The 14,796-nt window shown below is 28.8% G+C and overlaps 1 protein-coding gene across 2 annotated transcripts in view; it reads left to right on the top strand.

The window, feature by feature from the left end:
- Positions 1–8,952, top strand: part of LOC111633040 — a 35,383-nt gene extending 26,431 nt beyond the window's left edge. Inside the window, exons 6-7 of one of the 2 annotated variants that reach the window (XM_023377569.1) lie at positions 8,295–8,344; positions 8,727–8,881. In XM_023377569.1, coding sequence (XP_023233337.1) covers positions 8,295–8,344; positions 8,727–8,739 — 63 coding nt within the window. In that variant the 3' untranslated portion in view covers positions 8,740–8,881. Of the gene's footprint in view, positions 1–8,294; positions 8,345–8,726 lie in introns of both variants that reach the window. The other variant, XM_023377568.1, reaches the window with a different exon arrangement.
- The last annotated feature ends 5,844 nt before the right edge of the window (positions 8,953–14,796 follow it).

Below are 14,796 nucleotides of genomic sequence, written 5' to 3' on the forward strand. Positions count from 1 at the left end.
AACGAGATTGATAAAGTTTGGAACTCCTGGGAAAAGGTTTGGAATCACTGCTCACATTTTTCTGGCATTAACATTTATCATGTGTCATTATTGCGAATTCATATGCATAATTCTTTATTATTGAGTACAGAACTACAATTCAAATTAAGCAAATCCTAAACAAATAAACAGCATTTAAATGCAAAACAAAAATTTACTTAGGACAGACATAACAAACTCATCTCGGAAAAAGTTTGGAATCATATAAAGTTGTGAAAATAAATATGGAATCTTCTGCTTAAAATAAGCAAAGTCTATACATTACATATGCATGATATTGCATATGTAATGCAAAACTACTTAAATACCCAAAGTTGCTTTGTGTGCCTTAATTAACCTCTAGATACCAGACATGACATTGTGCTGAATTTTGCAGCAGTATGCTGCAAGCAACCTCAAAGCACCCAAATGCTGCTTGGTCTGAGATCAGCAGAACACAAATTTTTAACAGACATATCTATTCTATGGGTTATTCCTAAGGAAAATTAAAATGAAGCCAGGTTAACCAAAATTCACTGACACAAGTGACTGTTGTATGTCAAATAATGAAAAAACTGGACTATAAAAGAATGGAGTCATTATCTTTAGCAATGAGTCAAACATCAATGGTGATATCACAATGGTTGTTCATTCATGTGGTGAAGGAAAGATAAGGAGTGGCAAGACAAGTATGTGATATGCAAAACCAAATTTTCTCAATCTCTTATGATATGGCTATGTATCTTAGCACAAGAACTGGAAAGCTTTGCATTCTTAATGTCATCTTGATTGCATAAGTATATTTAGAAATGTTAGAAGGATTCCTTATCCCACAATTGAAGACCAGTTCAGTGATGAACACCATCTTCCATGATGGCAATGCATTGTCAGTTGCAAAATTCTTCATTTGAAGAATTTGGAAAGGATGGATTGTCTCCCAAACAGTCCAGATTTAAATCTGATTGAAAATGTGTGATGTTATTGAAGCATTTTGTGAATTCTCCACATACATCAACCAAGGAAGGTTAAAGAATGCTGTTAATCATGCCTGGAGTAATATCAATGCAGAAACGTTTAAAAAACTTATGGAATCAATGGAGTTACAGCTGTAATTAAAGCCAAAGGAGGCCATAAAATTATTAAATGTTAGTTTTATGTTTATGATTCCATACTTATTTGCAAGCCTTGTATGATTCTAAATTTTTTTCCAGGATGAGTTTATGTTCTTTGTATTTAAAAAATAAAGAACTTTATTTTTTGACTTTCTATTATAGTATTGATTAGATTTTTACAACAGTAAGGATAAAAATTGTTGTTCCAGAGAATACTTTTTAATTAATATACCAATTAGCCATATAAGTATAGTATTAAATTGCCTGTATATTAAGATATGCACTAACTGTCAACATAATTTAAGATAATTTTACAGTTCCATGAAACTACAGTTGAGTCTGCATAAGTCATCATAGGTATAACTAGACACCATCAGTTAAGTAGTCAGTTTTCTGTGGTCCTGGCCGACTTACATAGGAATTAATGTTAAAAACCTCTGGTTTACTCTACACCGTTTAATTCATCACCACTGGATAAATTGACATACTTTTTCTGTCCCACACTCATTTAGACATCTGATAAGTTGACTCCCCTCCTGAAAAAGATGGGTTTACACCACATGGCTTAACGTCACAGCAGAATCCGATTTTGCATTTTCTTGCCTTTCATTCATGTGTTATTTACAGCAAGTGTTTCACATTTCTGTTAAAAATGAGTATCTGAAACTTAACAATGCTTATGCTGAAGGAAAAATACAAACTTTTATCTGAATTTGAACATAATAAAACTTTGCAAGCCGAATATGCAAAACAAGAAAACCTTGCAAGAACAGCACTGGTAGGAATTCTGAAGAAAAAAGAGGAAATTAAAAGAGTTTTTCTTGGGTCTTTGTTGTGGCTGTCTCAAAACACCAGAGAAAGTTGCTGTACAAAGATGTCCAAGATGCTCTGGTACATTGGCTAAAGGAAATTTGTTCATCAAATCTTCCTGTTTTGGGGCCAATACTGAAACAAAAAGTGATGGAAATCACTGAGGTACTTGGAGTAGAAACCAACTTTAGTGCCAGTGATGAATGATCAGAGAGATACATTGCATGTACTGTATAAAGCACTACTGTATTTTCCTAATTGTAGTTTTGTGGTTTTTTTTCAACTTTGTTTTAGTCGTCATATCAGATAACTCAACACATTTCCACTTCCCTTGGGGTGTTGACTTATGCAGACTCGACTGTTTAAGGTATGAAATTATCTTACATTACCTGTAAAACATGTAATCATTCAACTTTGACTTTCAATTATGACATATATATATATATGTCGTATTATTTTGCAGTCGTAGTCGTAAGGTCGAGTGTAGGTTGAACAAGACAAAGAAAATTGGAGACCATAAAATAACACGTCCGTTCACTTTCGGGTCCTCACTCGAACTCCCCTTATTTTATTGGTGCTGTTAACCTCATTCCAAAAGGGACGAGATTAACAAAGTAAAATACAGAAAATATATACAAAATTTACAAAATTTTAAATATGTTAAANTACAGTAGAAAATATTTTCGCACCTATAAGTCTATCTAGCAGCTCATCTATTCTGGGAATAGGTTCATTGTTAATTTTGATCATCTCGTTTAACTTCCTATAATCCATACATAGTCTAGTTTTTCCCTCATCTCTTTTTTTAGCTAATATGACTGGGGCAGCGTACGGGGACGACGATGGTTCAATTAATCCCGATTTTAGTAATAGTTCCACCTGTCTATCAATCTCTTCTCTATCACGGTAAGATGCTCTGTAAGGTTTGAGAGTTATGGGCCTTTCGTCCTTAAGTAATATCCTAGGGGAAGCTATTTTTAGGGCTGGCACTGAAAACTTCTCAGCAGAAAAAACTTCCCGAAATCCTAAAATAATGCTCTTTAGCTTCTGTTTCTGTTCATCCTTCAGATTAGGGTTAACAACATCCCTAATGTTAAAAATATTTAGCAGAGATTCTTTTAAGGAAGTAGAACTATCCCTACCCCTACAAGTTTCTGCTGCATTCTGAGCTAAAGGAGGTGGGAAGACAAGGTTAGGAGCCTGAGGGGTCTCCCTCTGATCTATCTTATATAAGCTATTACTATTGTTACTTATGCTATTACAAGAATGATTAATATCTCTACTATAGTGACTATTTGTGGAACTAGAGTGATTTGAAAGTACTTCGAAAGTAATAGGATCTAATGTTAGGATAGTCTGATTTTGGGAGATCTGATTAAGACTAGAATCTATGACAAGACTGAATTTTCTAATGTCTGGATAAGATAAAATTAAATAAGGGAAATACCTGGATACTACATGTAAAGTAATGCTTTTTGTTAGGATTCCAATCTTAACGGGGATTGATACATTAGCCATGCTAGTGGTAGATCCTGCAGCTGTAGTGATAATCTTCACATCCGATTGGTATTGAAAGTATCTGGATAAAGTATCTAATAGTCCTTGGGATATAAGGCTGATGGAACTTCCTGTATCAATGAGAGCAGGCATCGTCTTGTTCTCCACCGAAACAGTTAGTAGTAGTCAAGATGGTGAAGTTGGTTCTGATTTATTTGCTTCAGATACCATGTGTACATCTCTGTGAGTAGGAGCTGAATATCTTTGGGGACAGTCTCTTCTCCAGTGCTGGGCTGGTAATCCCTGCTGATAGCAAAAACGGCAAGGCGATGGCGGTGTGCTCATGTGATGTGCCAAATTTCTGTACTGGGGTTGACCCCTTGGTGGAATCCAAGATGGCGTGCGATGTTCCAAATTTCTGTACTGGCGTTGATCTCGTGGGGGAATCCAAGATGGCGTCGTTTTCTTTGTGTGCGGCCATGACAGTACCTGGTTTTTGGCAAAGTGTTGAGATCCTGTGTAATTTTCTCGATTCGGTTTAGTTGCTGGATGATTTTCTTTCTGGGTTTTCGGAGGATGATCTGCTTCTTCTTGAATTTTCATTAACTTGGTAGCCTTCTGAAGCCATTCGACAGCTGTGGTTGGCGGTGCGGCTATCATATATTTTCTAATTTCTGAGTTTATGCCGGCATTGAGGCCTGTAATGGTCTGTTGCATGTTTAACTTAGCTTTTTCCGCCAAAGAGGTTTTGTCTCTATAGTAGGTTAAGACGTCTTCATCTCGCTGATGTCGTCGATTTACAAACTCGGTGAAGTAATCTTCTTCTTCCTGTGGAAAGTACTCGAGTAATTTTTGTTTAATTTTGTTCCAATCCGTTTCCTCTACTAAATTTTCACAAAAATAGTCGAAAGCTTCATGCTGTAAATACTCTGGTATGTAAAAGTGAAGCTCCTGTTCGTCAATCTTTTGTCTCGCCGCTTGCTTCTCAAACAGTCTCATCCACGAAGTCAAACTTAGCTTTCCACGTGGGTTAAACGGTATAAGATTTAGTTTAGGAGAGGTAGAACTACCTGTTTCTGGGATGGATTTGTCTCTAGATTTACTCATGGCTGGTACTAAGGTAATCCTGTCGACTCTTATAAATTGTCGTATTATTTTGCAGTCGTAGTCGTAAGGTCGAGTGTAGGTTGAACAAGACAAAGAAAATTGGAGACCATAAAATAACACGTCCGTTCACTTTCGGGTCCTCACTCGAACTCCCCTTATTTTATTGGTGCTGTTAACCTCATTCCAAAAGGGACGAGATTAACAAAGTAAAATACAGAAAATATATACAAAATTTACAAAATTTTAAATATGTTATATATATATACATTTTTCAGTAAATTTACAACATAAGCCTGATACTAAGAAGTTTTCTTACTAATAAAGGAAATTAGTTTCTAAGTAAAATAGCCCATTAACCGCAGAGGATACATTCCAAGACCATCAGTGGATGTCAGAAACTCTATACATAATATGTTTTTTTCCTATACATATTGTACATGTCTATGTTGAAGTTTAATATATAAATTAGATACAATAAGAAATTAAAAATAATAACTAATAGTAAAATAGAACAATTAAAGCAATGTACAATAATACCTCGACTTACACTACCCCGACTTATGCGAACCCGGAGTTATGCGAACATGATTTTCAAATCTCGTTGAATCGTCTTTTGTTTGAGCGCCAGGCAACTCTTGATTACTCACTCCCCCACACTATTGTTCAGCTTACATGTTCGGACATGTCGCATGGAATTGACGCATAGCTACAATTTATTTTGTGTTATTTTATATCTACGGAGACTCTAGAGACTCTGTGGTGATTTCTTGTAACCATGAATAAATGAAAAGATGAGATAAGATTAACGAGAACATTTATTAGTTTACATACCTCCAACTTGGATTTTACACAAATTGCGAAATTATACCCTGACTTACGCGGTTATCGCTCGGTCCCACCTATCGCGTAAGTTTGGGGTATCACTGTACTGTAATAAAAATTATGTAAATGTAGCCTCAGCCACAAGTAGTTTCTTAAAGTCGAGCTTTAAACATTTTCACTAAAAGGAAGCACTTTAGGGTTTTTCTTTCTTGTATTTAAATTGTTCATGAATCATCATGCAAGATTGGTGATGCTTGCACTGTGGGACCATTATTAAGTAAAGTAAGAGTTATTTAGTTATTTGAACACAAGCACTGTGATATGGTGACAGTCAACTTGATAACTGAGATGGCTATTATGTGACTAATGGGAAGATACTGTATACAGTGTGGATATGCAGGACAAATGGATGGTATATGTGCCAGATGGCATAGGATGATGAGAGATCTCATTGTGCTATTCAGAATGGTGGACAATTTAAAACTTGTGAATTGCTTATTTCTAGAATTTTTCTCTTAATATTGCTGAATTGTGGTTGGTTGCAGATAAGAGAGCTGCTATAATAAATTCACATGTGTTCAGAAGATATATTTCTAAAAAATAATCATTTTGGTATTTTCTTAAATTCAGAAATGCTTTAAGATTTTTTTTTTATCTTTAAAAATAAAATAACAATAAAATCACCTTAATATATCAATGTATTGATGCTAAAATAATAATATATTTTAAAATATATGATTCCTATACAAAACATTTGAAATTAATGTTTCCAGTTAGCTAACCTAATCATTGATTTTCCTGCTGTAGAGGCCAAATTACTATGATCTAAACTTTCAATTTTATAAAATTTTAAAATTTAGTATAAAATGTTTTGAAATTCTATAAAAGTTAATATATATAAAGTGAAAATACTTAATACAAAAACAAAATTTTATTCTATACTATGTTAACATATTATAGAATAAAATTTGCTTATGTTTTTATAAGTCAAACAGATTTATTATTGGATATGTTTTTAAGAGTTATTTGGCTTCATCTATAAATCAGAATGATTTAAATTTCTGAAATTATTTTAATTGTGTAATCTGATCTAAAGGTGGGGTAAAATAACTTCAAGAAATGTTTTATCAAATAATAAATCTGTTTGCCTTATAAATGTATTAGCAAATTTTGTTCCTTTTGAACAATCAAAATTAATGTTTTTGGTCTATAAATTTGGCTGAAAACAATGGTAATATTGAATAAATGTCTCGGTAGCCAAAAGATGATTAGTGTTGATGATGATCCTTCCTAATTTATTCATAATGGAGCTGAATATTTCTCAAAAATTTAAAGTTAACATATTTTATCACAACAAATTATCATGTTTTTAAATATATATCAAATCAATATTCTCATTCATTTTTGATTTGGTTCAATTTATATTATCTTAAAAAGGGATATATTTTATTCTTCAGTTTCAAATTCTTTAATTACTTAAAATATATAACACCTAAACTATATAAAATATATATATAATATTTTTTACTAGTAATTATTAATCTTTATGATCTCATCTTTCACTGTTTTTAAATACAGTGAAAATAGTAAAAGATGAAATATTCAAGACAAATTGGATTATATCTGAAATGTATCAATCAGTTTTGGCCAATATATATTTCAGTCACAAACTGGTATATACAAAAGCATCATTTTTACATAAAATAGCTGATTAGTATATCTATTAAGTAAAAATATTCCAATTATTTGCCACAAATTGTTAAAGAACACTTAATTGTAATTGAACTAAATAAGTTATTTTATGATTAGAGAATCTAAACTGCAGATAGTATGTGTGTCAATCTCTGTTGGAGATTTTAATGATTAGTACAGTTAAATGATTTTAATTTCGATACGTTTGGGCAAAGGAAATGTCTAGAGGAAGAATTGTACTAACATCCCTCTTCTAAATATGTGAACTTTAATTTGGCAATGCACTTATATATTGGGCAAGAGTAATTGTTTTTGAATTGGATACATTTTTAGATACGGTAAGACTAAGTTAAATTACTTTAAAATTATTAAAATATTCAATAGTAATATGCATATAGTTCAGATACTCTAATTATTAACATATAATAATTTATTTTTCCCAATTATATAATATCTTTACTGATTCTCAAGTTAATGAATTAGTTATGAGTATTATGTTTGTTTATGAATATTTTAACTTAATTAAAAGGAAACTATTTAGTATTTATATATTAATTATTAATACTTAAATGTATTCCTACCAACACTATAAGCAGACTGTATAAGCAGAGATGTGTTTTGTAAAAAAAAAAGTGCTTATTAACATCACATTGTGAAAAATATTTTTGTCTTTAATGCAACAATATAAGAATGAAGATTGCTTCTATACTTTGCTTTTAATAATATGAAAATACAAATAAATAAATATAGTCTCTTGAAAATCTGAAGTTAACTTTATTCTAATGTATTTTCACAAATTTGTTCTTTTGTCATCTTTGTCTTATACTTTTCAGCTTTTTAAATTTAACACTTTTAAGAAGTATTACATTCATTTTATATTTAAAATATTTTTGATAAATAAATAAAACAAAATAGTAAGTGAGAATAAAAAATAAAGTTGTTATATATCTTATATAGCTTATGATCACTGGTTTTTGCAGAAAATTTTCCAGGAGGAAAGCTTGGAAACAAATAATTACATCAATAAATTTTTATTTAATTTTTTCAGGGTTTTTCACAAGTAGATTAATGAATTTTTATTGAAGACTTTTTGTATTGCATCAATACAAAAAGACAGATAAAGCATCCCATGAGATATATTGTAGTAACCTTAGGCCCAAGTGTTGAAGGTGTAAGGTTACATGTCTCAATTTCTTTTACAATTATAATTTTAGGAATTTTTTTACTCTATTCCAGGGAGGTGCAAGTTCCTTGTTTATCCCCCCCTGTGGACATTCATGCTTACAGTATATAATATTTTATTTATTATTATTATAAATAATAATTAAATATTTAACTGAAAACATTATGAAAAATAAAAACTTATGTTCAGGTACTAAAATATTTGAATAAAACAGCAATTTAGGATTTGAATGGTTAACTTTTGGGCCACACTGTATATTTTTGATTAAAGTTTTAAAATTTTTATTATGATCAATCTTTCGTAATTAGTTTAGGATTAATACTTTAATAATTCTATTTTTAATTACACTATTGTTGACATTTCTGTCTTAAAGTTCAAATTATAAAAAATTTTGTGTTGAATATACATTTAATGTAATGTTTGTTTAATTAGTATTGCATATTTATATATCAATTTTAATTTCTCATGGGAAATTAATTTTTCAGGGTGAATTATTAGAAGGATTTAAAAAGAAAATTGCTGAATTGCAAATGACCCTGCACTCTCTTCTGACGTTTCGGTCTACTTTGAATACTCTTCAAAAGTTGAAAGCTCACGAATTTATTAAATCAAATGTTTCAAATACCGTTCTGTAAAGTATATTTGATAGTTTTATAAATGTACTTTAAACAATAATTTATATTATGAAATAAACTTTTGTAAATCTCTCTAATTAATGCCTGCTCTCTTGTTTATTTTTAGAAATGTAATTAGCAATTCATTCTCATTAACTAAATATTATTTAGTATGAAATATTCTTGATTTTTTTTTTCCTTCTTACAACAGAAACGATGAAAATTTAAGTATTGGAGATGCATTCAAAAACAAGCTTCTTAAAAAGTTTATAACTCACATTATTACAGTCAGTTTTATAAAAAGTTTTATATTTTTCTTTAGTATTTTGTTTGTTATATGAATTAACCAAAAGGTAGCATCTTAAAATTTGTTTTGATTGTTTTTGAATGTTGGCAATGTGATTATTTATGACTGGAATAAGAAAAAATAAATGTATGTACAGTATAAATTGGTTTTATTTATATATGGCAATGCTTGACGTGAGCCATCTGCAGAGGGGGATTCCTCTCGGGAGGTCTTTTTTGGGAAACTGGCCTCTAGGTGTTATTAACGTGAAGTAAACCCAGAAAACTCCACATGGCAAGTCAGTTTTCCAGGCATACACCCACAACCAACTACCAGTGTTCTGGTTTTATGCACTCTGTCACTGATGGACACACACACACAGTATAAATGACAGTCAACCCAATATACTAGTTTTCAAACAGTCTGCTGAATTTTTATCAGGTTAAACGAACTTCCTACAAAGCTTAATAATCAAAAACAAAGCAATATGTTATTGATTATTAAGTAGCCATAATTTAGCCCAGTAAAAATTTGGCAGATTGTTTGGAAACATAAATAAAAGTAATTTTTTTTAATTTTAAAGAGACTCCAAAAAGTTTCAGGTTAACACTAAAATTAATAAGTAGATGTAATTACATTATATATATATATTCAGAATGAAAATATCTTTGAATCCTTTGCCTTTCTGATATTTTACTTTTATTATTATTATTTTTATAATTTAATTAATATGTATCAAGTATTTAGGAAAAACATAACGTAAAACATAACTTACATTTTAGGAAGCCAACAAAATAATTTTGTACGTTTAGTTTATGCATTTTCATAGTTAAAAATTTACAGTCAAAATGCTGAACATGTTAAATAATGTATTTTTAAGAAATTAATTCATGAAATTTATTAACATGAACTAGTAATTATAAATTTAAAATATAAAATATTAATCTTTAATTATATTTTAAAATATACAGTATTGTATATCAATAGGAATGAATAGAGTTTGAGGTTGTAAAATTAACACTTTGTATTATCAAATGTCCAAAAATAATGTACAGTTGCTTGTTTTCTTTTTATTTAAATAGAAATTAGTTGAAGTGTCATTCTTTTAATCATTAGTCGAAATTATGAATCAATCATGTTTATGTTTAAATTTCATGTTTATAAATCATTAATAAGAATTTATATTTCATCTAATCTATATATAATCTTGATTCTTAAATTATTTTTGATTGTAGCTATTCTAAACTATTGTAATTCTACATTGATAAATTATATATTGATGGTGATAAATATGAATAACTTAATTTTATAGCTTTGTTTATACATTTGATAATTCGTTAATTCGGAAAAAATTTATATAAAACATATGCTTAAAGTTGAGTCATTTTATTGGTTAAATTAAAAATAATAATAAAGATTATTTAATGGTTGAAACAATAAAAATATTACATAGTTAAGTTTGTGTAAATTGGAATTGCATGCAACTATAAATTTTCTTGCATTTCCATTGTAGACAGGCTGGAAAAGAACACGGTCACTATATACATTTTTTACCAAATTTCAATCTAGACAATATTTATTATGTAGAAAATAAATATTATATTCAAGTGTATATTTTCAATTGAAAGTATATATGAAATTTATTTGCATTTTCTCAATGAAAATGTAAACTTTTAGATTTCATCCTGGCATAACACATTTAGCTTTCTGTTCATGTCTCATAGGTTCTGTCTTAGACAAGAAAAAATGTAAGAGCAATGCCGAAATAATTGCAATTTTGGTGCAATTATTTCGTGCAAGTTTTGCAATTAATTTGGTGCAAGTTTCTATCTTAGTGAGGTTCCACTTTATTTAGGTTTTGCTGTATAACTACAGTACAATTTGATGCTAGAATGTTGCTAATTTGTGATTCAATGATAGCATTTTTCAGTACTATAAACTATTAAATATTGAAAAATTACTTTGTTATCCTATATATTATTTATAATACCTTTTAGAGTGGCAAAGGTCTTTTGCATCAAACTATCAACAGGTTATGCTGGAGTCTGTAGGAAAACAGCTTAAAATTTTGAGCTAGTTTTCCAAAGGATGACAATTTGAATACATAAGCTTTCACAAGTTTTCTTCTTAATAAAAGATGAAACTTCCATTTTGGATAATAATTTAGATGATGTAATTTACCTCTTGTTTATGTCCTTTTTTCTTGTCTTTGTAGTTTTTATGACCCACTCGAAAAATTCAAAATTAATTTAAATGTATTTGTTTTGATTTCTTATATGTCTTTTCTGTCTTTGATTATTTCATTTATTCCTTTTTCAAATAACATCAGAGATAAAAACATTAATCATTAAATATAGTTAATGTAACTTAATACATTAAATTATTGCAATGATTAATTATTTGTTCAGTTAATTAATTAATTAATAACTATTTCACATTAATTACTTGTCTCCTACTTTGAATAATTGATTGTGTAATCAATTATTATGATACCTTAGTTACTTCTTAACATATCAAATGTTTAACCACCATATTGCAATAGTTTAAAATTTTAGAGCAGAGATGGTAAGCTGTACAGATTCTACCTACAGTATCGTGTAGGTTTACTTAGTAGCTGCTAGATTCTTATTCAGTTTTTATCTCCATATGATTCTGAAGTCTATTTACTGCTATAAAATGAATATCTGGAATGGTTTATGACAGAGATGAGGAAACCTTCAATCTTTGGGTTACATGTAGCCTTTTGTGGCTTCTAATACTGCATAAGAAATGTAGAAATAAGATTTTGGGCATTTGTTTTTCTTCATTTTTCAGATAAATAGAATAAAAAGTAACATTTTAATATTTTTGAGCTTTATCTTTATTGTAAGACATCTTGTGTATCTCTGTCAAATGAAAATACTTATACAGCATGCAATAAAATGTGGCATTGTGCCTTCTTTATGAAATGTTCTGCAGCCGCCAATTAAAAAATGGTTCACCTCTGATCTTGGGGTTTGAATTGGCTAAAACAGTCATTCTAGTACTAATACTTAAAAATCAGTAGATCATATATCTATTATTTCTATTTGTCTTCTAAATATGTAATGAAACTTTTTAACCTTAGTTTTTTAATTAATATTTGAATAATTAATAGATATTGCACTGTAATAATATAATTTACAGTAATTTCCATACCATAATAAACTTGGTAATACTAGTGAGGAGTTTCAAGTATTATCTCTAGAGCACGGTAAATAAATGTTCAAGATTTAAGAGCTTCTTGTAACGTGTAGCAGCACAGCAAATCTATTTCTCATAAATAAGCTTTGATCTCCTATAATACATAATAAATTTATTTTTCAGAAAAGGGAAAGTAGAAATAATATTTGTTTGTTTATAATACACAAGATCTGTGATGTATGTAGAGTAAGAAACATCATTCTATAATTCAATTTGTTTTAAATAAGCATTCAGAAAATAAATATTTGAGTTTTTTGTTGACAGAAGGATATATTGATTATTTATTAATATTCTCCAGAATTTGTACTCTTTCTCCCAGTTGAGAATTCATTATCTTTTCTACTTTACATTGACGTTCACTTTAATTAATGCATGTTTTGTCAGAAGTATGAATTAATTAATACATGTTTCTAGAAAATTGGAAAAGTTTTTTTTATATAAAGTGCTTTTTTTTTAAATAACTTTCATAAGAACAACATTTCTCTGATGTAATATTGTTTTCTCTTCCATGCAATTCATTTATGAATATGAAATTTCATTATAATTAAATATTTTATATAAGTTTTTATGAACTTATACGAATGATTACAATTTAAGCCATTGGCTTTAATATAAATCAAAAGATGCATTTTTATAGAAACAATATTATTTTTATTATTAAAGTTTGTTAAATTCTTAATTTATTAAGTTTTAGAAAGGATAATGAGATTTTATTGAACAAGTGTAGGTTTAATTTTATGTATTTTGTTAAATGTTTATGCAGGGTTGCTCAAAAGTCAGTTAATTAAGATAAATATATAAGAAAACTTAAAGGTAGATTTATGAAAACTTAGTTTGAATCATGAACAACAGCTATGTACTGTTCACGATTCAAACTATGTTCGTGATTCAGTTGCATCATTAGAAACAACCGTGGGCATCCACCAAAAATTTTTTGGGTGGGTAAAGCTTGGAGACAAATAATTACATCAATAAGTTTTCATTTAATTAATTAATTTTTTGGCTAGATTCACAAGTAGATTATAGAATAGAGTATTGCATCAATACAAAAAGATAAAGCATCCCAAGGTTGATGGTTACATATCTCAATCATGTCTACAATTATAATTTATGAAATTTTCTACTGATCTACTCAATCCCAAGAGGCAAGTGTTCCGTTTGCTCCACTCTGTGGATGTCCGTAGAAACAACTGACTCATCATTTTTAAAATAATTTTAGATATATTGCTGCTAACTGACTTTTGAATACATTCTTGCTGAAATAACATTAAATTTGGAAGGATAATTAAAACAGTTTTATAATTTAAAGTTAACAGGAGTAATTAATGTAATAGAAAGTTAAACACCTAAACTCATTGAACAAATATTTTTACTTCATTAAAACATTTTAGGCTTTTCTGTAATTTCTAGTGTATCTGTTGCTTAAAAAAATGATTCAAATGGAATTAAAATTGATAATATTTATAAAAAATAAGTTTAAACTGTTTCTGTATTGACTATTTTTTGTTATATATAAATGATTAAGAATATAAAATATTAAAGAGTAGTTTATAAGTTGTTATTTATTTTGGAATATTGGATTGTTGATGTTTGGCTTTTTGTTATGACGATCAGACAATGAAGTTTTGAAGTTCAAAAAAAAACTTAGATTTGAAGTGATGATGTATGAGTTTATCTACTTTAAGTAAAACATATATTTTATCTTTTTTGCAAGAAATGAAAGACAACAGATTAAGAGAAAGACCTTTAAAAAGATTATAATATAAAAAAGGACTTCGTAGAACTAGGAAGAGAGAAGTCCGAGGAAGACACAGAAGAAAATTGTATTTACGACCAAGATCCCCGAAGGCTCGTAGCACAGAAGAAGAAGAAGAATTTTATAGTTTTTGAAATTATAGAACTTTAAGAAGTGTTTGTGAGTTATCATTTTTGTATTCAATATTTCAATTTTATATTTTTTATATAATAAAGAAAAAAAAATAGATTAAGTAATAGAGACAGTTTAATTGTTTATTTTTTATTATTTTCTTCTATCTATACCACAAATATTGTGTTATTTTTTGTCAAAATCATTCACAGTTTCTATTCACAAACTATAAAAATTGGAATGGTTATATTGGCTCCATGCATAAAAGGCCTGCATGCATGTTTTGGCACATTATTATGATTCTGGAAACAAATTTCTTTCTTTTTTTTATATTAGAAGCATGGACGATTTTGTACTTCATAATAACAGTAACAAAAATAAATTTATATCACAAACTACGCAAACTTACGTACAAAAGCAGTGAATGAAACTCTTAAATTTAGTTCAAAAATTCGTACCTCGTATACAAACTTTAATAGAATTTAAACAATTAATAGCAATATAAGGTTAAAGTATATATATATACATATTAAAAAAAATTATAATTTAAAGAAAATAAGAAAAAA

The sequence above is a fragment of the Centruroides sculpturatus genome, unplaced genomic scaffold (genome assembly GCF_000671375.1).
Source record: "Centruroides sculpturatus isolate CEXI.00-Female unplaced genomic scaffold, Cexi_2.0 scaffold770, whole genome shotgun sequence".
NCBI classification, from domain to species: domain Eukaryota; kingdom Metazoa; phylum Arthropoda; class Arachnida; order Scorpiones; family Buthidae; genus Centruroides; species Centruroides sculpturatus.